Source organism: Pantherophis guttatus, chromosome 6, assembly GCF_059756535.1.
Source record: "Pantherophis guttatus breed Tessera chromosome 6, ASM5975653v1, whole genome shotgun sequence".
NCBI classification, from domain to species: Eukaryota; Metazoa; Chordata; class Lepidosauria; order Squamata; family Colubridae; genus Pantherophis; species Pantherophis guttatus.
The window spans coordinates 18643370-18668476 of record NC_142068.1 but is presented as its reverse complement, the minus strand read 5'-3'; the positions used below and the strand labels follow the sequence as shown (position 1 = coordinate 18668476).

General features: G+C 37.8%; 1 protein-coding gene across 1 annotated transcript in view; it reads left to right on the top strand.

Annotated features, from left to right (window-relative positions):
- The window catches only part of PRKCI (protein kinase C iota), a 46436-nt gene extending 22673 nt beyond the window's left edge, over positions 1-23763 (top strand). Inside the window, exons 6-18 of the mRNA XM_034439002.3 lie at positions 5609-5749; positions 6123-6168; positions 7394-7452; positions 7637-7810; positions 8675-8772; positions 9938-10024; positions 11452-11587; positions 13751-13838; positions 14354-14479; positions 14975-15054; positions 17246-17335; positions 18484-18599; positions 21086-23763. Coding sequence (XP_034294893.2) covers positions 5609-5749; positions 6123-6168; positions 7394-7452; positions 7637-7810; positions 8675-8772; positions 9938-10024; positions 11452-11587; positions 13751-13838; positions 14354-14479; positions 14975-15054; positions 17246-17335; positions 18484-18599; positions 21086-21173 — 1329 coding nt within the window. The 3' untranslated portion in view covers positions 21174-23763. The remainder of the gene's footprint in view (positions 1-5608; positions 5750-6122; positions 6169-7393; positions 7453-7636; positions 7811-8674; positions 8773-9937; positions 10025-11451; positions 11588-13750; positions 13839-14353; positions 14480-14974; positions 15055-17245; positions 17336-18483; positions 18600-21085) is intronic.
- Positions 23764-25107: the final 1344 nt, after the last annotated feature.

Genomic DNA, 25107 nt, shown 5'->3' with positions numbered 1-25107 from the left:
TTTGCTCCACCTTTGCAACATGAGCAAGCAAATCAGGAAGATTTTAGTAATATTTTTTTAAAAATTTATCTATAGCATAGTTATCAGCTCAATTAAAAAACATAATAGTCAAATGAATTGAACATATACTTGAACATCATAAGCTGGGAACCATAACTTCCTGCTTTGGAACATTACGGCAAACTCTGATTAATTGGAGATTTATTTGTTTATTTAAAGCATTTATCTAGTTGTCCATCTTTTAACCAACTATGGGCAGCTCCCAATCAAAATTTAAAACAGTATATAAAAAACCTTATTAAAACTATAAAGGTAAATTAAAATACTAAAAACAATGAAGACCTGGTGCTAAGTCAACTTTGTAATGTGTAATTATCCAATCTTATCCTAGGGCCATGATGGCAAACCTATGGCATGCGTGCCCAAAGTGACACGTGAAGCCATGTTGCCTGGCATGCACGGCCTTGCCTGTTTGTCTTCCGGATTTCTGGAAACATGCACACGTGACGATCAACTGTCCTTCAGGCGCGTGGCAGTGCTGAAAACAGGTGTGTGCATGCGCACTGGCCAGCTGATTGTCGGGTGCGCATGTGTGCTAGAAACCTGGGAGTTCGGCTTTTCTGGAGCGTGATCCCTTCACGCATGTGGCAGTGCCGGAAACCAGCCTGGGCATGTGTGCCAGCCAGCTGATCGTCGGGCGTGCATGCCCGCTAGAACCCGGAGGTTTGGCTTTTCCAGAGCACAGCCCTGACGAGCGAGTGCACTCGTGACGTTTCCGTGCAACCTTTTTGGCACTCAGTGCCGAAAACGTTCACCATCACTGTCCTAGGGCTTGGGGAAAAGCTTTATGAAAGGCATGGAGGATAGAGGCCTGCTGAACGTCAGGGGGCAGAGTTTCCCATAGGGCAGGGGCTGCCATAGAAAAAGTCACTTTTTGCTAGGTCCTTTAAGACAGTAGCACTTAAGAGAAGGGACCAGGAGCCTGTCCACTCTATCTGAACTGGTAGGATAGGTAGATGTCCTTAGAGCAGGTGTCTGCAACCTGCGGCTCTGGAGCCGCATGTGGCTCTTTCATCCTGCTGTGGCTCCCTGTCCGCTGAACCCACCACTGGCTGGCCCTGCCCCTCACCCTCCCCTCCCAGTCAGTCCTCGCCTGGCCTAAGAAGGTAAGGGCAATTACCTAAGGTAACACCAGAAGGCACAAAACCTGGGTAAGTGTGGCTGGTTTGTGTGTCATGTGACTGGCTGGGAATGAGTGATGTCAAGTTGGCCACGCCCACCCAGGTTTTGTGGCTCCCAGTGAGTTCTTTTCTGTGGGAAACAGGTCCAAATGGCTCTTTGAGTGTTTAAGGTTGCAGACCCCTGCCTTAGAGAAAGGCCGTCCTGCAGGAAGCCTGGCCCTATGCCATCTAGGCCTTTAAAGGTGATGACCAGCACCTTGAACTGTACCAGAAAAGAAACTGGAAGCCAGTGCATTTTGTGCAACAGAGGCAGTATATGGACAAACCTATAGCCCCCATTATTGGGTGCCCTGTGGTATTCTGGGTCAGTTGAAGTTTCTGGGTGGTCTTCAAGGACAGCCCTATGTAGAGAGCATTGCAATAATCCAAAACTTTATTTTAAGAAGACCCACTTTGGATCAAACAAAAGAATTTTTCTAGCCTTTCATCCTATTCTGAGAATATTCCATCATCTAGGTGCATATGAAAGCATATGAGAGCAGAGAATTAAACTGTCACATTCAGAGAAATTAATATTGAGAGTCATTGTTTTTCTAAATGTAGAACGAGTATAGCCTTCTTAATAAAGGTTATTAGTATTGTTATCCACCACCACAAAGAAGAAGGATGTATGGATAAACACTGTTATCCTAAATATTTGCATTTTTAAAAAAAAAAAGTTTGTTACACACCTAGAAGTTAGAAAACTGTTTCAGAGATTGAAAACCAGGGCTTCTTGATAGTCAGCTCAATCTGTTAACCAACATGGAAAAGCCACAACTACATAAACTGCGAAGATAAATCCCAGTCTTTTTTCTCAAAACAATATTGTGGGAATTATTTTGAATAGCTTTCAGTTGCCAAATACACAGTTTGACATAATTGAAGCCAGAGTGAAGTCTCGTGATCTCCTCAAGAAAAGGAAAATGATATTGTTTTACAAGTTGAAAAAAACTTGTCTGGACCAAGTTTTAAGTTTATGCCATAATCTTTTAAATCCTGCAAGTCTTTTTGGTTTTGATGCAATGCATTAAACATTGCTGTCCGTCTGGAAATTAAATTATGTAAACATATTTCTAAACTATACTCCGTTTTGTTTGTCTGTTTGTTTATCATGGTGTTAAAAACATAGTCATTGTTGTATATGATTATGACAGTAATGAATGTGTAAATCTGACATTGTGGTTCATTCAACAAATTGTCCTTTCTCATATTGTTAAAATAATTTAATGTACTTTTTAATGATTAATTTTTCATCAACAATACACTAAGTATTAACTATGCAATTTCAGTAATTCCTTTGTCCACTTACTGATACTAGATTTATGTATCAGCAATTTTTCTTTTTCTCCTTTTGCTTGTTCAATCACATCATCCCCCTTTATTCTTTTAGAAATGATCAATAAATATTTTAAAACCCGAGGACTTCTGGTTGGCGTCGCAGGGACACAGACAGGGAAATGGCGAGCTCTGCAGAGCTTCGCCAAAAGCCCGTCTGCTAAGCTGCCGCCGACAGGTCTGCGGACCTCCCCTGTCTTGCAGGGACAGGGGGACAAGAAGGGACCCCTTGGGCGGCTGAGAGGAACGGGCAGGTTCCTCGGGGCCGGAGGCTTTCCCTTCACACCAGCGGCAGTGGAACGACAGCCATGACGGCTGTCCCGAAACTGTGGCAATTGGGAACAAAGATCGTGCTGGAGGAGAGGAGGAGAAGCGGAGAAGAATAGAGAGCGAGTATCTCGAAGCCGGGTGAGTGACACCAACCCAGGCAGAACAACACATATATTTGGATTTTTTAAAAAAAGACCCCAAACTTCAAATAGCGGCTACAGAGCCGTGGGGCTTGAAGATTGGAAAGGAAAAAAAAAATGGAAATGAAGACCTGAAATAGACTTTGTTTTATTAAATTTGGCTTGGAAGAATTGGCTTTTAACAACTCAGTAAATTGACTTTGCTTTTATTTGGAACGGACTGGAGAAATGTCTCTTTGGGAGTTTACACCTTTGAAAGTTAACGAAGCTAATGAAGACAGACAGACGGATGGCTACAAAATTGCCATGGAGTCTGTGGTGACTAAGCAGGAAAGTGGATTGAAGATATTTTTCTTTCCGTTTGAAAAAGAAACATTTTAAATGGCTTTTTACTTTGGATTACTTTGAAATTAACATTAGATCTATTGTCTTTGGAGATTTCTATTCTGTCCCAGATAATTTTAAGAAGAAAGAAGGAATATTTTGGACATTTGACAATGGAAATTAACAAGCTTGGCAAAAAAAATTAGGTGTGGCGCAGGAAAAAAAGACAGGAAGTTGATGCATTACACATGGAACAGACGTTATAAAAGCATTAAAGGAACATACAGAATTTTTTAACTTGAACAGATGAACTTTGAAATGGAACATTTATGGACAGATAGAAAAAGGAAGAAAAGGAGGAAATAAAGTAATAAATTTTAAATGTAACTAAACTGAAATGTAAAGATTAAAAGCCTAAAGGTATACATGATTTTTGGATAAAAACAGAAAGGTTTCTGGAGTAATAAAAATAGAAAATAAGAGATGGCAATTAAAATAGAGGATGATATACAGGTGGTTAAAACAATAAAGAAGAGTATATATTACTGTGAGACAACTTTAAGAAAAATTTACTGCTTGATGTAATATGTTTTAATTTTAATTTGCAAACAAATGTTAGATTGATGATTATGTTGGATTAAGGTTTTATTGAACAAACTATCAGACACACAGATATTAGCAACAAATTGTGATTTAATTTAATATATGCTGGAAATGATGATTATTATGAAATATATTGAGAATTAATTTGAAAGACTGCGCTAGAAACTGACATAAAATAGATAATTATATGTTAAGAGGAAGTTAAAATAAGAGGGATGGATACCAACTAAATAAGAGTTTGAGACTTGGAGGAAATATGTTGGAAACTAGTTAAAATGCTGGAAATCAGCCAAACAATTATAGGAGAGTTGGAGGAAACTATGCTGGAAATCAGCCAAACAAGAGTGGGAGTCCTGGAGGAGACTATGCTGGAAATCAGCCAAACATAATATGCTGGAAATCAGCCAATAAAATGCTGGAAATCAGCCAAACAAACAGGAGGAGAGTTGGAGGAGAATATGCTGGAAATCAGCCAAACAATGGAGGGAGTATAGGAGGAGACTATGCTGGAAATCAGCCAGATAAAATATGCTGGAAATCAGCCAATAACGGTGGTAGGCTTGGAGGAGACTATATTGAAATTAGCCAAAAATAGTTGGTGCTCTGGAGAAGAATATGCTGGGAATCAGCCAAACAGAATACGTTGGATAATAACCAAATAATAGAGGGAGGTATGGAAGAAAATATGCTGGAAATTAGACTAAATAAAACATGTTCTTGTGATAAATCTGTGTAACATGAAAAGTGTAATAGATGATAAGTGGGATAAAATCAAAGATAAAGTGATAAAGTTTAAGATATTAAGAATCGAGGAAAGGGTCAAGAGATTAAGAATTAGATAGAACTTTGTCTTATAAAGTGTAATAAAATGGAGTGGTATGGAATTTGAAATTAAGATTTGTGGTGATAAAATTGTAGGGTAAATGATTAGAATAAGAAGTTAAAATATTGTTAAAAAATTTTTTTTGATGCTGATGGTAAAAGATATAAGGTGAAGAAGAACAAGATATAATTAAGATTGATATATAGATATAAAAATGAGTGAAAGTTAATTTGAAATTAAAATTGTATTGATATAATGGATTTGTTTAGATGAAGATGTTAGAATTTATGTTAAAACTTGTTCTTTTATGTTTTGAATTTTTATTTGTAAAAGCTGTAATGGGAAATTGTGAATGGAGCTTGTTAAAGAAATGTAAGCGTGATAACCATCTATGGACCAGATCGAGACTCTGCTCTTGAAAGTTATATTTTATGTTTAAGTTTGAAAAAAAAAAATATTTACAAAAAATATATATATATTTTAAAACCCTACTGTTAAGCCAGCTATAGGTTAAAATACTATATGAATATATGATACCAAACATATATTCTACATTATGTTTGGTACCATATACCATATATATTATATATAGATATAATTGGGGAAGCTATTGATACTTTTGCAAACATTAAAAAAATAATAGAAAATAAGCGCTTGTAGAATATAGGATGTTTAGCACAGCTTCAGAATATAAAGAAAACCTGGAAAAAAAGCAGAAAATTAACTAAAAACAACACTTAATGAAGAACAAATATTAGGAGTAATAAAGTAGACTATTGGTGTGTTTCCTATGTAATAATTTACAAGTAAAGCAGAGAATAGGAATTAAGTGCAATTCAAGATTGAGAACTGATATTCAGATACTATTTATGTTCTTTTTTTTTTCCTAGAGAGCTCATTGTGCCATCTGTACTGACCGAATATGGGGATTAGGACGCCAGGGATATAAATGCATCAATTGTAAACTTCTAGTTCATAAAAAATGTCATAAACTTGTCAGCATAGAATGTGGCCGTCATGCTTTACCACCGGTAAGTAAAACCAATAGTTGTACTTCTCTCAAGTGTATGTGTGTTTACATGTATAGCAGTACACTGAATACATTAGTAAGAAATAACGCTTGAAATCTGGTTGTGGGGTGATTTTGATTTTTCCTACATTGTTAAAGCATTTTTATGTACATTGAACTATTTGAGTGAAGTTATCATAGGGTTACTTTATTTTAACTAAACCATTTCTAATGAAGGGACCATGCAGCTTGATCTCTTGCATGTTTTTGGGTTTCCTTGGAAAATAGTGAAATTTATCCCAAAATAAACACACTGCCTCTTTTCAGAAATGGCAAGTGATTGAAAAATTATGATCTTACATTTTTCCTTTTCTTTTCATTTATGTATTTTTTAGGAGCCTATGGATCATTCCTCAGTGCACTCTGATAATATAGAACCAGGTAATTACAACATTCACCCCCACCGTCATATGATTGCTGTCTACGTGCTTGGCAACCTATTCACACTTATAACTGATTATCAAATGCCTCATGATCACGGGATCCCAAGTTGAAACCTTCTCTGCTGGGCTACCCAGAAAGTCATGAGGAAACCAACACCAAAGGTTGTGAGGTGTTGCCACTTACCGAGAGGACTTCCTCTGATCTCTGGGAACTGGCTTGAAAGAGCTGCCTCCTGAGGGGACCTGAACTCCTTTGGTGGGGTGCAGAAATGGAGCTGAAATCCTGAAGATTTTGGCACCATTTCTGCACCTCGCCAAAGGAGATACTTTCCGTGCACCAACAAGAGCTGAACTCTTTTGACCGGAAGCTCTTGAAGCCAGCCTCTAGCAATGAAAGTGAGCTGAAATCCAAGCAGATAGTCAGCGTGGTAAGGTAATGGTTGCAAAGGGCCTCAAAGCTGGTTGGGGAAGGCCCAACCCAAGCCATGCATGAGTGCATCTTCACTCGGGCTGAAACCTTTCTTGGATGTCTCTTCCATGCCTCTGGGATCTCACATTTCTTACCTGTGACTCTGCTTAATCACCTGTACAATTGTTCAACAACCACAGTTGGTAGTGCCAGGATTGCAGTCTTGGAGTAAAGCAGTCATGTGGGCAATCACGTGACGTCTCGCTAAACAACTTATTTACTCAACTATGGAGATTACTATTCCAACTATGGTCATAAGACAAGGGCTACCTGTACCTGCAGCCATTGCAGCTTGCAGAGCATAAGTGTCACATGTGCCGAGCACTGGTGAAATCCAATTTTTTTTACTACCGGTTCTGTGGGTGTAGCTTGGTGGGCATGGTGTGGCTTGGTGGGCGTGGCAGGGGAAGGATATTGCAAAATCTCCATTCCCACCCCACACTGGGACCAGCCAGAGGTGGCATTTGCTGGTTCTCCAAACTACTCAAAATTTCTGCTACCGGTTCTCCGAACTGCTCAAAATTTCCGTTACCTGTTCTCCAGAACCTGTCAGAACATGTTGGATTTCACCCCTGGTGCCGAGTGACCGGTATCTATAATTCCCTGCGCTATTACGCACTGAAACTTACAAATACTCTTCAGGGGCAGTGCCATATAGATTAATTGCATCAATCCAGTCCAGTTTTAACACACGCCTTTTACAAATATTTGCATTTATCTGGTGATCTGAGCTTTTTATTTCTTTTCCTTTTAGTGATTCCCTATCATCCTTCAAGTCATGAAAGTTTAGACCACGTTGGTGAAGAAAAGGAGGTACTCTTAATTCTTTTCTACTAAAATTGTTAGTGCCTTTGTAAGTCCGTAACTGAAAATGCCTTTAATTGGCAGTGCCACTTCAAGTGGTTACCTTACCACAAATCAGTAGTAAGAATTGTTGGCTATAAGAATGGTTCTGCATTGCATCCTCACTAAATTAAAGGAATTTCTCTACTTACAGGCAAAGAGTAGAGAAAGTGGCAAAGTATCTTCCAGTCTAGGTCTCCAAGATTTCGATTTACTTCGTGTTATAGGGAGAGGAAGTTACGCAAAAGTACTTTTAGTTCGATTAAAGAAGACGGAGCGCATTTATGCCATGAAAGTTGTGAAAAAAGAATTAGTTAATGATGATGAGGTGAGCGATACTTAACAATGTTTTTAATTTTTACATACCACATTATCTCTTTCGCAATTTTATCCTCTGCCTTACCTGCTGAAATTGTTCTATGACTGGATTCCAGTCAAATCCAGTGGAATACCTTCTCTTTCTTGAATGGGCTGTTACATGGTGCCTTATGCCACTTCAGGGAGCTGGAATAGTTCTTGGAAAGGGGATTGTTTATTCAATGATTGTTCGACCTACAACATTTATTATGGATAAGCCAGGGAAATGTTTAATGAAGCTGTCAATAGATTAGACAGTTAATAATTTCCTGAAATTTGTGATCAGATTTTGATTCTTGAAGAATTCCACTTCTGATCTCCTATTATGCTTAGCTACTTTTTCCATTAACAAAAAGGCTGGAAATGTTGTAAACAAGGCTGAATTTTTACAAGAGGAACAGTTTGAAGTCAGAAATCTTGGACGTTTAAGTGTAGTTTTGTTGCATTTTGTGATATATTCAACCTAAATATGCCCAATAATGCATAAATGTATTAGTAAATTTCAAATCATCATGTACTGTCAAGAGAATTGATTGAATACAGTGATGGAATGCAGTGGAATAAACCCAGTGTAAGAACTGTGGGAAATGTAAGTTTATCTTGAATTTGCACTGATAAGTAAGTTGGAAACCTTAGACTCCTCAGTGGTGCCCTAAGAATTTATGAACAATTGTTGCTTGTGGACATAGAGAGTACATGATTTTCCACCTTGTGATTATAAGAGTAGATATCACTGCTTAACTCCTGTTCAATAATCAACTTTAGCTAACAGGTTTAAATTGCATTTCCTGGAAATATTGCAAAGACAAGAGTATTCTCTGTATATTTGTTACAGGATATTGATTGGGTTCAAACAGAAAAGCATGTCTTTGAGCAAGCATCAAATCATCCTTTCCTTGTTGGTCTTCACTCATGTTTTCAGACAGAAAGCAGGTAAACTGCGCAATAAGATTGTTTTTTGCATATATTTTTCTATTCTTTTTATAAGAGATTGTTTATACTTTTGTAAAAAAAAAAATAAAGTATTGCTTTCATTTAAAAAATAATTACATAATTACTTATTTGCAAAAGTGATTTTCAGAAGAAAGATAATCAAACAAGGAAATCATCTATGTAATTTAAAATATTATCACATAAAGCAACATACACATATACAGGGTTTTCAAGATGGAGAGATGAGGAGAAAAGTTTCACAAAAAAGACTTTCGATAGCCTTAAGGAGAAGGAGGATATCTAAATTCTGAAAAAATATTATTTGACTATAGTGTTATAATAAGCTAACAGGATGACTTGATGAGAATTCTGAATAGATTTGAGTTTGTTTTCACATATCCTGTTTTCCCCAAAATAAGACATCCCCTGATAATAAGCCCAATCGGGCTTTTGAGCACATGGCAATAAGGCCAAGTGCTTATTTCAGGGTTCAAAAAAATATAAGACAGGATCTTATTTTTCGTGGAAACATGGTAATAGTATTTGGAAATTTCAGCTATAGATTATGTAGACCTATGTACAAAAGTTTAAAAAATGGCTTTGAGTGTTGAAAAACTGATCAAGAGTGATGATGTGAACAAAATAATGTAACACGTAAATGACCCTTTGAAAATACAACTTCCTATGTCGAACAGATGCAGCTCTTGATACTAGGATTAGAAAACTTGGTAAAACAGAGTGGAAAACAGCCCAAAAAAGTAGGTTGCAACAAATTAATCTTTAGTAATTTTCATATCTGCTGTCCTGCTTCCATACTTACATGGTAGTGATGAATAAATTCTCACTGAAATTCTCTAAGGAAGACTTAATAAAAGGAAATAATTAGTCCTGAGGTGTTTCGGAATGCTTGGTGTTCTCCCTATCTTCTATCATTATCAAACAAACAAACAAAAAAAAGTAAGAGGGAAATTTATAAATAAAGCACAATCATATATGGAAAAAAAAATTGCAAGTTGGTAAAGGATAAATACATTTTACAATGAATAGTGAAGAAGTCATATTGTGAGAATTATGATCCCTTAAGATTCATAAGTGAGAAGAAGGTGAATGATGGTAACTGGATATGTGAAAGTTATCCATTACATAATCTCTCTTTGTGATTTAGGCTATTTTTCGTTATCGAATATGTGAATGGAGGAGATCTCATGTTCCACATGCAGCGACAAAGGAAATTGCCAGAAGAGCATGCCAGGTGTGTGCTTCTTTGATGGGAATTTTTCAGACTAGTTAGAGAAAACAAATATATTTGAATGCAGCATATTATTGTTTTTTCCCCCTGAGTATCAGCATGTTTTCTTTGTCTCCTTTTTCTGGGAGTTGAACAGCTCTGATTCTAGCACTGCCTCTTCTGTTTATTTTTTCCAGCTTGGCTGAGAAAGGGAGAACAATCTCTCTCTCTCTCTCCTGGTTACATATTCATATTTTTTTCCAGATTAGTTTTCCTTGCCTTTCCAAGGATATTTTTTTGAATTTGTCAAGAGCCACAGATTGATTTCCCCAGGCCAGTGGTGAAATGTAAAATTTGTTACTACCGGTTCTGTGGATATGGCTTGGTGGTGAGGGTAATGTGACTGGATGGGCGTGACTAACTTTTTTTTTTTAAAGCATTTTTTTCTACAACCACTTTGGCTGAAGAGGTTGCAGAAAAAAATGCTTTGAAAAGCCTCTGATGATCAGGAAACTCAGCTGGGATCGTCAGAGGCTTTTCAAAGCATTTTTTTAAAAAGCCTCTGACAATCCCAGCTGAGCTGCGTGATCATCAGAGGCTTTTTTTTTACTTTTAAAAGCATTTTTTTTTGGCCGAAGAGGTAGAAAAAAATGCTTTTAAAAGTAAAAAAAAAAAACAGCCTCTGATGATCGGGTGGCTCAGCTGGGCATGGGGGGAAGGGGGGGCGCAGGGATTTTTGCTACCGGTTCTCCAAACCACCCGCCACCATCGCTACCAGATCGGGCGATCTGGTCCGAACTGGGAGCATTTCACCCCTGCCCCAGGCCCAGTGGATTCAGTTCCGCCTCAAAGAGCCTCCAAAAGTGTTAAAGAAGTGATAGTAAACTATTTAACTTTTTTTTGTCATTCAAAGCCAAAAAAAGTAACAATTACAGTTAATGTGGAATTAACAGTAATTACCACTGCTACTGCTCTGTGCAATTATTGGTGCTCAACTGAAACATGGTGGCGTCTGGCTGGTACTAGTAATTATACCCATTTTCTTCCAGCTTCCTCAGATAACGGCATATAAAAAGCAAAACCTTAAAAAAAATAGCAAGATGAACTGTAGAAGGAATCTTGGGCACAGAAGCTTAGCAATGAGTCTGGAAGTAAAGGATTAAATCCAGCTCAGCAAAAAGCTGATCTGGCATAAAACTGGGAAATTTATGGTGGTTTTAAGCAACCTTGAGTTAAAAAACAAATGTTAACCTTGCCCCGTTTCTGATTCAAAATATTCCATGGATCTTCCCATCCAATACCTGGTTTAGGAGCAATGTGATGCCATGGCCTAAAAAGGCCCAGTGAGAAGAAAGAATAAGTGCTTTCATTTTTCTGAGGAAAATGACTTAGTAGGCAGGGATCTATCCAAATTTTTGGAAGTGTATTTTAAAATGCTGATTTCATTTTAGGTTTTACTCTGCAGAAATCAGTTTAGCTTTAAACTACCTTCATGAACGAGGAATAATTTATAGAGACTTGAAGCTGGACAATGTTTTGCTGGATTCTGAGGGACATATCAAGTTGACTGACTATGGCATGTGCAAGGTGAGAAGCAAAATATCCACAAATTGAAATCTGAACATTTCTTGATGGATGCCTTTTGATCAGAAAATGCTAGCTTCAAAACCTTAAAAATGATTAAAATGCAGTAAAACCTTGGTTTTCTGGAGCTTCATTTAATGGGGTAAGAATGCAATTTTTTCCTGTGGACTTCTTTCCTAAAGTTATCAGTGGTTGGTGTCAATAGTTGGTAATAGTTGGCATAATTTGTGTCTTTTATATCATTTGTGTAATGTTTTATTTATACCAACTTATGCCATTTGTTTACATGAAGTAGAAATGTCGACATTGGACAACAGATTTTTTTCAAAGGTTTTGCTTTCAGAAAAACTTGGTGATAATAATAGGCCCCTTCAAACAGAACACAAATATAATTTCAGAATTACTTTATCAGGAGCAGTGGTGGGTTGCTACCGGTTCTCCCCAGTTCTTGCGAACCGGTAGTGGAAATTTTGAGTAGTTCGGAGAACCGGTAAATACCACCTCTGCCTGCCCCCGCCCCCAATCTATTCGCTGCCTCCCAAGTCCAGCTGATTGGCTAGAAGAAAAAAGTCAGGGCTCACTTGACAAAGAAGAGAAAAAAAAACAAGACACCTTAGCTTTATATTGAGAAGCCAAGAAGCCTCTCAACTGATCGGCTAGAACTGATCCGCTCCTTGTAAACCGCTCGGTGGTGGTAGATTGGCAATTGAGGCCAAGCTGCCTGAAAGTGGTTTCCGATGCTTTCGGTGGTGGCAGAGCGGCAAAAAACTGTTTAAACTCTTGCCATGGCGCTTCAAAGGGCCGCCCTACAGCTGATCAGCAGTAAAAGGCAGTGTGGTGGTAGATCAGTGCGCTCTGAAAACAAATGGGTAGACCGGTGCCTCCAAAAACAAATGGGTAGACCGGTACGGCTCTGCAAGCAGTTGAAAGCCTGGTAGACCAGTACCTCTACTAAATCCTAAAGAATTGTTTGTCACATGACCATCAAGCCACGCCCACAAAATAAGCCACGCCCACAGAACCAGTAGTAAAAAAATTTAGAACCCACCCCTGATCAGGAGGGATCTTGATAAATATGAAATTAACTTTTAATGACTATAACGCATTTAATTGCATAGTGTTTCTGATAAGCTGCATGAGTTTCAACAGGGCGAAAATGTTTTGCTGCTGATTTTAGTTTGTATTTGGTGCCTGTTGCATCTCACTGTAGTGTCCAACAATAGTCAGCCAATATTGATGGATTTCCGTTGCCCTGATACTGTTTTTTCTTTGTGGCAATGATATTTCACTATGTTCGTCACTGACTACCTAGATTTTCAAGAAAGAAATGCAATTATGAATGCAGAAAATGAACCTTCAGTGACATGTTGCACTTCATGATCTTGTATGCTGTTACATCACATGCCACATTTTTCTGTCTTGGAACCAAATTCTTTTGGAATGGCCATGTCCTTTTTAATGTATTGCAACTTTAGATCTCCACAGACATTCCATTTGTACAGCAGATGTACTTCAACAACAGCTCCATGTTTCTGTATGTTTATGTGTACGTAGTAGCCAACAGGTCATAAAGAGCATTGTGTAAAAACAGAAGATTTCTGTAAAATGCTACGTGATAGATTAAATTACAGGTTATTTTCATGATTAGCAATTCAAAATCCATAAGATTCATCCAAAAGTGTTCAGGAAGCAAAATCTTGTTGTCCAGTGTTGTGCAATTTCATTAGTCACATTTACTATGTCAGTTAGATACATTTGGTTTTAATTGACACCTCTTTGCCTCAGAAGATTGGTTCAAGTTACGAATTTTATTTTATTAATAGATTACAGGTATCTCGATTTAAACTTGCATTACCAGGTTATTCATAAGCAATATCAAATAGATACTCCTATTGGCTAAAAAATACAAGCTTATTCCAGTCTGGTTTTTCCAGTTTGAAAGGATGTAGGTGTCCATATTGGAAAAGAAAGAAATTAAAGATCATTAGGAAATTGGTTAGCATGACTTACTTTTTTGTTTACAATAAGCAACCAGAACGTCCATATCCTAAATCTTGTCCTTGCTAGAATGAAAATTTATAGTCCTTGATATTTCTAAAATGAATCGGAAGCAAAAGATATATTTGAACTGTGTAAGATACTTTTTCCTTGTTTCTATTTTAAAAGGAAGGATTAAGACCTGGCGACACGACCAGCACTTTCTGTGGCACTCCTAATTATATTGCTCCTGAAATTTTACGTGGAGAAGATTATGGTAACTCTTACTATTTTGTAAAATGTGTAGTTAATATCCTAAACAAGCAAGGGTTGCGCTTTCCTTGATCAGTCAATACCATTCACTATATCTCTGAATTTTAATCTTGCCATCAAAAAATAAAATATACGTTTCAGAAAAATATGTTTTGATCCTGCTTTTAGTTATCAGTTATGTTTATATCTCACTTTTATAGTAGGAACTCTAAGCAATGTACATAACTCCTCCTATTTTTTCCTCATAATACCCTTGTAAGATGGTTTCAACTGATTCGGCCAAATTCTGTGGAGTCTTCTGTAGCTAATTCTTACTAATTCAGTTTTTAAAATCAACATCAAGTTCAGTGCTGGGATTCAGCCAGTTCGCACCACTTCGGGAGAACCGGTTGTTAACTTTCTGAGCAGTTTGGCAAACTGATTGTTGGAAGAAATCATTAGGGCAGAGAACCGGTTGTTAAATTACTTGAATCCCACCACTGATCAAGTTTTGTTATATTATCTTCCTCTAACTCTTAGGATTTAGTGTGGACTGGTGGGCTTTAGGTGTCCTGATGTTTGAAATGATGGCGGGAAGATCTCCGTTTGATATTGTTGGAAGTTCTGATAATCCTGATCAAAATACAGAAGATTACCTCTTCCAAGGTTAGTTAACTCTAAATGGCTAGTAGTCAATGAAGAAAAATCACTTACATGGTAAAACTGAAAGAGTGTAGCAGATCTTGCCTTTTGATTTTCATTTCCATTCATGCTTGCTGAAAATATATGTTTAATCACATCATATACTTAAAACACCACAGGAGATGTAAGTGAATTATTTGTTGCTAGGGGGGAAAAACTGCGTTCTACAGAAATCAACATAGAAATTAATTAATAATTAATAAAAAGATATTGTGTAGCATTAAAAAATGTCTGGTTTAGCAGAACAAATAGATAGGAAAGATTACACTATTGTTCTCTTTGAAAGAAGGCAGTGGAAACCCCCCCTTTCATATTATTGCTGAAAAGTCCCTACAAGTTGTGTTCATGATGTCACCAGAAATTACACTCAGTTTGAAGGGGAATTTAACTCCAGTCCTCAGACATATGTTGAGATTGCTAATTTATGAAATTTCAGTGATCCTTAATTATTTCTTCTAGTTATTCTGGAGAAGCAAATCCGTATCCCACGTTCCCTTTCTGTGAAGGCAGCAAGTGTTCTAAAAAGCTTTTTAAACAAGGTGAGAGTTTGCCATACATAGTTTGAAAATTCCGAGGTTAAATAACACCTTGCAGTTACAAAGTTGAGAAAGAAGGTAAAAATGCTTAATAAAAACTATTTAAAAAAAAGAAAGAGAAAGAAGCCTTTAGAATGATCAAAGCCAGTTTGTTATGAGATCAGCTTATTAAGTATTTGCCCGGAGTTTATATTTTATTTTAAGGTAAAAGTAAAGGTTCCCCTTGCACATATGTGCTAGTTCCGTGCTGGTGAACCTATGGCACGTGTGCCACAGGTGGCATGTGAAGCCATATTGGTGGGCACGCAAGCTCAGCTCCAGCACGCATGCGCGTGTCAGCCAGCTAATTTTTGGGCCTTCTGGGCCCACCGGAAGTAGGGAAACAGGCTGTTTCCTGCCTCTGGAGGACCTGGGTGTGGGGGGGAAGGCCCGTTTTTTGCTCTCCCCAGGCTCCAGAGCCTTTCTAGGAGCCTGGGGAGGGCAGAAATGGCCTCCCCCCCCCCCCCGGAAGCCCTCCGGAGGCAGGAAACGGCCCGTTTGCCAACTTCCAGTGGGACCAGAAGGCCTGTTTTTTGCTCTCCGGAGCCTTTCTAGGAAATTGGGGAAGGTGAAAACGGCCTTCCTCCCCCCCCCACGAGGCCCTCCGGAGGCCAGAAACAGCCTGTTTGCCGACTTCCGGTCCCACTGGAAGTCCTAGAAAGGCTCTGGAGCCTGGGGAGAGCAAAAAATGGGCCTACCGAGCCCACCAGGCCATCATGTGCCAAAAGCGGGAGGAGCACGTGGGGGCGTCACATGTGCAGCGCAGGGAGCGGGGCACATAGAATTATGGGTGTGGGCATGCACGTGCGCGACCCTCCCCGCGCTCCCCCCACTTTTGGCACACGATGGCAAAAAGATTAGCCATCACTGTGCTAGTTGTTCCCGACTCTAGGGGGCTGTGCTTATCTCCATTTCAAAGCCGAAGAGCCAGCGCTATCCGAAGATGTCTCCATGGTCATGTAGCCAGCATGACTAAATGCCAAAGGCGCACAGAACGCTGTTGTCTTCCCACCAAAAGTGGTCCCTATTTTTCTACTTGCATTTTTTATGTGCTTTCGAACTGCTAGGTTGACAGAAGCTGGGACAAGTAACGGGAGCTCAGCCCATTATGCGGCACTAGGGATTCAAACCGCTGAACTGCCGACCTTTCGATCAACAAGCTCAGCGTCTTAGCCACTGAGCCACCACGTGCTTTTTATTTTAGTCTGGGTTTATTTACAGGCAAAACCCACTAGTGGAATCTGTTCCCAATGCAAACATACTTAAGACTTTACCTTTAACTCTTCTGGCTGCTTAGAGCCCAACTGAATTTGATGCTTGACCTTGCGTGGTGATTTGTCTTTAATGGTGTCAAGTAGAAGGGTTCTAATGAAAGCTTGCCTGTCCTGCATGCCTTGACAGTGGAAGAAATTTGTCTTTGATCTTAGTTTTTAATTATTTATCTAGGCAAGGAATCGGTTAGAGAGGCCTCCACAACCATTTTGATAGCATCATCTATTTCTCAGTGCGGAAGAAAAACACTATTTTAGAGAAGAGATCTCAGAATAGTTCAAGTGAGAATGGCCAGTGTATACGGGTAGATTTATAGGATTGAGGTTCAAGGTCTCTGGATACTTGTACCATTTCCTAAATTGATCCATTTCTACATAAAGTAGTAATTAATTGTTGTGTTAGCATTAAAGGTGAATAGTTTAAAGAGAAGACTCAAGATAAAAAAAATCAGACATCTATCATTTATAGCAGTAATTATAAATGGATAATGAAAAGCTATCTCCCCTTTGCAGAAATTGTAATTTTTCCAGATTGTTTTAAAAGGAACATTAGCTAAAAATGCAAGTATAAAGATGGCATGGGGTAGCAGCTGTAAACTAAATGAATTTGCCTTTACCTTTATAGGCTTATAATTGAGACATAACTTTAATCTGCAGTTAAACAATACAGATGTTCCAGCTGTCATGCTTTGGCATAAAAATAGCAAAAAAATAAACTTGTCATTCAAGGCAGTATCTGTGTGAAAGAACGTGATGCCACAGATTTGCTAAAAGCTAAATAGATACGGTCATAGTAGTTGTGCAGGAGTTCCTATGTATCTACTTCAAAAGTATTCATGTAGCTTTTATTTTTCAAATATATGCTTATTTTTTTCCATTCGTAGGATCCAAAAGAACGTTTAGGATGCCATCCTCAAACAGGTTTTGCAGACATTCAAGGACATCCGTTTTTTCGCAATGTTGATTGGGATCTGGTAAGCGTCTCTGTAAATACTACATTCAGACACCACTAGTGGATCTTTGTAGTCTGATTCAATCAGTCAGTTTCTAATACCCATAGGACAAAGTTGTTAAATGCTTTGAGATTTCCCTATATAATTTGCCTTTTGTAACTCAGTAAGATTCAGGCAAATCTTTTATGTAAGAATCTGAGGTAACAACAAATTCAGGGGGAGGAATTTGGTATGTGAGGTTGCTTAGATTTTTAAAAGAATTAAGAAATACTGTCTTTAAAAACTAAGATAACTATGACAAAAGATTAACACAGTTCAGCTTCTCAAAATCATTTCTGAAATCTGTGCACTATATAACTCTTGTCGTGAGAATAAGGAAAAAGCCAGAGGATCTTCTGCTATACTTCCTTTGCTTGTGGCTTTCTGGTTTACATTTCAAAGGGTTGCTAGATCTCCCACTTTTAGAGGGCCTAGTGTACAGTTGGTTGGACAGCAATACTTTTTAGAGTTTAAATTAGAAATAAGGAATAATTTGTTCTTGCTTAAGAGGACAGAGAAGGAAGGGCTAAAAGTCTTGGAAGCTGAAGGATTTCTTGGGAATGTAAATCAATTTTTAAAATCCAGAAATGAGTACTTTACTATTGCCCAAACAAGCTAAAAAGACTCCATATTGAAAGACAAGCATAAGATCCTATTTTAGCTATATCACATTTTCACGTGTTTGAAATCTTACTAATCAGATATTTTGCTGAAAATATTTTAATATACCAACCATGTGAAAAATAAAATTGTACATGATATATTTTATGTTTCTGAAGTTTAGATTTGTAATGCTTTTTCCTTAATTATTTCCATTTCCCTTTCTCTGAAAAGTCTTGTTTTTCTGATGGAAAATATTCTTCCCTCTGGAATTTCTATTTCTCTAAATTAAGACTTATGGATTCTGCAGTGTATTGCTTATTTGCATAATTCAAAAGCACAATCAAATTCAAAATTCAGTCCAAATTAGAGGTTTTGTAATAACATACTAAGTAAGAATCTGAATTAAAATTTGTAGGGCAATCAAGGAAATGGTAAAATTAAAGATCAGATAAAACTTCAGTAATCTTGGAAATGTTACCCATTATTTATAAAAAGTTATATTTTAATGCTGAACGCTTTATTCCTAGATGGAACAAAAACAGGTTGTTCCTCCATTTAAACCAAATATTTCTGGAGAATTTGGTCTGGACAACTTTGATTCTCAGTTTACCAATGAACCTGTACAACTCACACCGGACGATGAGTAAGTAAATGATTTCAGAAGTTAATATATCAGAAAAAATACTCTTGTAAACCTAGCAGCTGTCATGAAACCATGTTCTGTGGAGTGCAAGAGAGCTATGTATGCTCATGTTCATGCTCATTTTCAAATGTTGGTGGCTTAGTGTGGAGGCAAATATCTTCTATGGCTTACAGGTATCTTGAATGATACACAAACATAGAAAATTCATGGCAGAAAAATACCTAGTGGTCCATTGAGTCTGCCTTTTGAGTTTATTTGGTTTTTTAGTTATTTTTTCTTTCTTAATTTTAATAATCATTTTTATATTTGATTAATATTTATTTATTTATTTATTTTTGTTGGATGATGGACATGTGTTTTATCCCAAGCAATTTTAAACTCAGTTACTAATGATTGACCCACTATCTCTGCTGGAAGTTAGTTTCAAGCTTGGACTACTCTCTCTGAAGTCGTATTTTCTAACATTGCTTTTGAACTTCCTTCCTGTCAATTTAAAAGTCTCTCTAGATTCTCAGTCATCCAGGTCATGGTTATCCCAAAGGTGCTTTTTCAGGAGGCAAGTGGACTTTCTTGTTTTTTCTTAGAAGGTGTTTCACTTCTCATCCAAAAAGCTTCTTCAGTTCTGACTGGATGGTGGGGAGTGGAAGGATTTATACTCTGCAGCTGGTCATTTGCATTCTTTTTGATGGTCCTTGAAGCACTTGGATATTTATCTGTGTCCTCAGGGTCACCTGAGTGTCATTACCTGGATGACTGAGAATCTCTACAGACTTTCAGCTATGCAATTTGGGATGAACACCCTTCTAATGGCGTGGGAGTATGAACGGATTTCCAGAAAAATTGCAGACTACAGGAACCATCAAGCACTGCTCAGGTGATCCTGAGGACACAAATAAATATCCAAGTCCTTCAACGACCCTCAAAAAGGATGTAAATGACCAGCTGTCTGCAAAGAATATAAATCCTTCCGTTCCCCACCATCCAGTCAGAACTGAAGAAGCTTCTTGGATGAGAAGTGAAATTTGAAATGCCTGGCTAGGTGGCTCAGTGGCTAAGATGCTGAGCTTGTCAATCAGAAAGGTTGGTGGTTCGAATCCCTAGTGCATGAGCAGGGGGTTGGACTAGATGACCTCCAAGGTCCCTTCCAACTGTTACTTTTACTATCTTCAAAGAAGAAACAAGAAAGTACAGTTGCCTCCTGAAAAAGCACCTTTGGGATTTCCTGTCAATTTGAAGTTATACCCTCATGTCCTTGATACAGTATGAATGACCACTTAGAAGCAGGATATTTAACTTGATAGATCCATGGTCTGATTGAACATGGACTTGGATTCTTCATCAGAAATGACTTTCTTAATGTAATGAATAGAAAGGCTGGTGGTAAATTGGAGAATAAAAGTCTAGTTACATTAACTTCTGAAATTCAAGTTCAGTGGGTCCAATCTAATGTTTTGGTCGTGTACTGATAATTCAGTGTAAGAGACTGACACATATAGTCCAAAATTATCTAACATCACTTCATGAAACCTTTGGGTTGAGGAGTTACTTTGTGATTCTAGCTGAAGATGCCACAGATTGATGTACAGGAATCTTCTCAGACTAACCTGGTTAGAAGTAGATAAGGGTCATAGATAAAAGTTCACTTGTGCCTATATAATGAGTCTAAACTGATGCCTCTTTAACTCCTCCTCTTTAACTCCTCCCCTTGGTTCTGCCAGTCCTCCTACACTTGACAGCCATGCCAACAGAGGATGGAGGTGGATCTCAATTAAAAACAAAACAGCCTATACCCTGTATTTCTGCAGACACATGCTTAGGAGGAGTGATGCAAAACGATGAAATGTTCAGCCAAACATGCCCATTCAAGGATTTTTCTATCTGAGTCCATTCCTGTAAACAATGAGCAAGCTTTTACTTCTTCTAGAGTTTATTATTTATGATTCATGGAGAGAAGAATATCTGAGGACGATTTATATTAGACATTTAAGATCCTTGACCTAATGACCATAATTGAGCCCAGAATTACAGTTGTAAGTTGTGCTGGTTATTAACTGAGTCACCATGTGGCCTTGACTGTTTTACTATCTTTTCTATGGCAGTTGTTAAGTGAATGCAGCAATTGTAAATCAAAACTTGCAGGGAATGGTCATGGTTGTTATGTGAATCCATTGTCTGCAACGGGTAGGTTTTGCTGGAAACATGCCAGTTTATGGCAAAGAAAGTCATAAATCATAGTCACGTGATTCCAAGATGGGGCAACTGGCTTTAAATGTGGCCCCTTTACAGATACAGAGCACTCAAAATGCAGTCTTGTGACTATGGGGGAGTGGCCTTTGGAACGTCAAATCTCAATCATAAGCTATCCTGGGGAGGTCCATTGTAATGGTGCAACTCAGTTGCTAAGTAACCAGTCTTAAGATGAGGACTAACTGTATTTTAATTTTGGAATAGAAATTTGATTTTGGTATTGTTGCTCATACTTTCAGTGATATTGTAAAGAAGATTGATCAGTCCGAGTTTGAAGGATTTGAATATATCAATCCCCTCCTGATGTCAGCCGAAGAATGTGTCTGATCTCCTACGCGTGACCTGTGCCATCTTTTTTATAAATGTTTTGCCTGCATGGGTGAAAAATGTTTCTGTTGGGAAGCAATGGATCCAATGCATTTGTCATCTGGTATGAACTTTATCATAACATATCATTAACGTGCTATAAGCGGAATACTTGCTCACTGATATAAAAGGAAACAAAAGATTCCACCAAAATTGGAGTCTAAGACACGGTAATTGTTCTGGGCAGGAGTTATCTAATATGAAATAAAAGATTTTGCCAGATGTTCTGCTTCACATGTAAAGTTAGTTTGTGTTTTATAGATTTGCTGTTTCATTAAGTGATGTTTAGCAAACTGTATATAAAGTGTGGTTTTCTGACAGCTAGGTTTAGAGATAGTAAGACTGCATCGGGTTTTTTTTCCTCCTTCCATCTTTACTTATTTTTATTTACTGCATTATCCAAATTAAGCTACCAAATTAATTGTAAAAAAATTGCAAAATAAGAAGTATCCCCACACTGAATGTACTAAATGTTATGTCCACAGAAGATAGGAGCTTTTATACAGATAGTATAAAAAGCTGCTCTCATTTTGTAAACGTTCTGAATTTACTGTGAATTGACTTCGTTATTGAGACCCCATTGGATTGGGTGAGTTGTGCTTCTGATTAAATCTCCGTATAATTACTGTCTTGCGACAATTCTGACTTTGAAACATCTTATGTATACTTATTATCTGTATCCCTTAAGAATTATGAATTAAGCCTACATTCTGCAGACTAAATGAAAGTGATACAGCATTTCCGGTGACAGTGATAAAATCATGGATAGTAGATGCAATGACATTAACGGTTCTATTGTAAAAGAGAATTTTCTTATCAAGCACATGTATTACATTGTTTTTAATTTTTAGTGAAGTCTTCAATAACTTATGCTATATAAATGAGTGCCTTCCTCAGCTTTTGGATTATTATATAGTATAAAACTAATTTAAGCAAAAAAAAAAATCAGTTGTTGGGTCTTTTTGAGGAGAAATAGGTAGATAATGTTCCATGTGGCTATTTCATCATATTAACGGGGACCATAATTTACTTACACAATGTTTTTATTTATACATAGTATAAAACAAAAAAGATGTTGAGAAAAAATGCAAAGAGGAGCAACTAAGGGCCTGGAGCAACTAAGGGCCTAAGAGCAATGAAGGGCCTGGAGACGAAAACATAAGAGGAATGGTTGAATAGGAATTGGGTATGGGTATGGCCAGTCTAGAGAAAAGAAGGACTAGGAGAGACATGATAACAGTGTTCCAGTATTTGAGGGACTGCCACATGGAAGAGGGGGTCAACTTATTTTCCAAAGGACCAGAAGGCAAGACAAGAAACAGCGGAGGGAAACCAATCAGGGAGAGAATTAAGGAGAAACTTCCTAACAGTGAGGACAATTAACCAGTGGGATGGCTTGCGTCCAGAAGTTGTAGGTGCTTCATCACTGGAGGTTCTTAAGAAAAGACTGGACAGACCCCTGTCTGAAATGTATAGGGTCTCCTGCTTGAGCAGAGGATTAGACTAGAAGACCTCCAAGATCCTTTCCAGCTCCGTTCTGATCAGGAGGAGAGAGAAAGGGGGCACCCACATAGTCACACCAGCCAAATCAGTCTGGCAGTCAATGAGGTGACAGATTTCCCAGTTAAATCCTCACAAGTACAGATTACTCTTTTTGCTACTATGGCATTTATTGAACTTTAGTGCATGGGGGAAAATTTGTATATTTGAATAGTATGAATTATTTTGTATTATTCAAATAAAAGCACTAATTGATTCTTGTATTTTCATTATAATGCTAACAAGCTGTGTCATACTCAGGGTACATCTAAACATCTTTTTAGTCCTGGTAAGTTTTAGATCTGGTAAATTATCTTTAGTAATCTTTTGAGGGGGGCAGCAATTATTTCTGTGGCATAAACTTAAATGCTTGACTCCTTCCCTCTTCCTTTTCAGATTTCTCCATTACAGCAAATAAAATTAGGCTACTTACAATGGGCTCGGTACAAAATGGTTTTTCTTACCAGAAGTACTTTGTCTGACTCGCACAAGTCTAGAATAAAATTTTAACATTCAAGAATTCTAAGCACAAAATTGATGCATTTACAGACAGAATTGCTTCTACTCCCTCCTGTAAATGTGTCTGTCTGTCTGACTGTCTGACTGACTGTGTACATGTGTAGTGTATATTTCATTTTGTGATGTCAACTTTAACGAAGATTTGAATATTAAAACATGTATTTTGAGGGTTTTTTTCATATTTGTTTCAGGTAAATGCCATGATATTAAAGTGTTAATTTTTAAACCTTTTTATGAAAATGTAGAAGCTATTTTAAAATAATTGAATTAGGAATTCAGATGTGGACAAGCTGATGGGCTGTAACGGTTGGTTTTATATAAAAACTGTGTTGGTGGATGTTTTCACTGAACTTGTTCTGTTCTGTTGTGAGTTTCCTTCTTTTGTTGCCTTTGATATTTGTGTAACCATCTCCTGAAATTTCTACATACTTTTTAAACTGTCATTTTTAAGTTTCAAAATAAAAAAAAAAAGCAGGGCTTTTGTTTATATCCTGTGTTGCAATTCGTCCTGCTCTTTTTTCTCAAACACCCTTTGAATGACCACATTTGCTATTTTTCATGTAAGAGTGGTATAAACATTGCCTTTTGCTTACAGTTAATTCTGCTTTCTCTGGCGAGAAACAGACATTAGTGATGTGTATTGCCCTGGAATGCAGACAAGATAATCATGCACTTCAGAGTAATCCCATCCATGTCTGTCTACCTCTTAACCAGTAACCAAAAACCAGCATATTGTAGATATCCCCACTGGCATTTACAGTTTTGGTTTTCTTTGATTCATCAATAGTGCAGCAACCTTCTTCAGGGAGCTACCCTGAAGAGAGTCCCCATTTGTTGACAAAAAGTCCATTGTAATGTAGGATATGATGCAGCAAGAACCTCAATGGGCCAACCTAATAGTTAATGCCCCACCTAGCTAAGATAAGCAGAGAACGCAAGCTTACTCACAGCTACATTCCTTCATTTGGCAGAGGAGTAAACAATGATAAGCTGGGTGGTAGTGTGCGACACCAGTGTAGGTATAAATTACTTGCAATGCTATATTCTCTGGTTGGTTGAAGCTGTGGGTCCCATATCTCTTTTATTAATTAACAACAGCCTTATGCGAAGGTTAACTTTGTTCCAAAGTACTGTTTTTGTACTTGAGTTTTATCTTTTGGAGGCAGGGGGAGAAAGTGCCAGTATCAAATCTGTTCCTTGTTCCCTAGAGGTACTATGAAGCTCGCCAACACCACACAGAGCTTTCATACTGACAACTAATGTGTTAAAGTATGCTTCATTAAGAGAAAGTATGCATGCTACATCACTCGTGGTGGTGTGTGAAAATTTTATTTTATACAGAAGTGAGAACTATGCACCAAGAAAAAGAGGAGAATACAGAACCAAGAAGTACGTAATAAAATGCCTATGCATTAGAGCCACTAAAGACAGAATACAAGATTTAAGTAGACCTTGATTGCAGGATGGGGAACATGGGCTGTGCACAACTGAGCTCCGAAAAGGAATTACAATAACAATGAAGACATTTCGTGGCCCTTGAAAAGAGGTAGACTTTTAAGAAAACTGGGAAAACTGAATTTAGGCTAGGTTGTAAGTCTAAGGAAAATAGTCGAGCCATTCATAAGTATTCATTATCTCCACTAAAGCTTTTCAGGTATTACTTGGAGGAGAATTTACAAAACACAGCAAGTAAGATCCTACGTTATTTCATGGCACTGATGATAATTGTGTGACAACCCATTGCCTCCCACTAAAGACGCAACTGTCAATCATTTAACTCTTCTTTCAAAGTTTGTGTGTGAGAGGGCGCTCCTTTAAGGCCATTCCTTCTAATCTC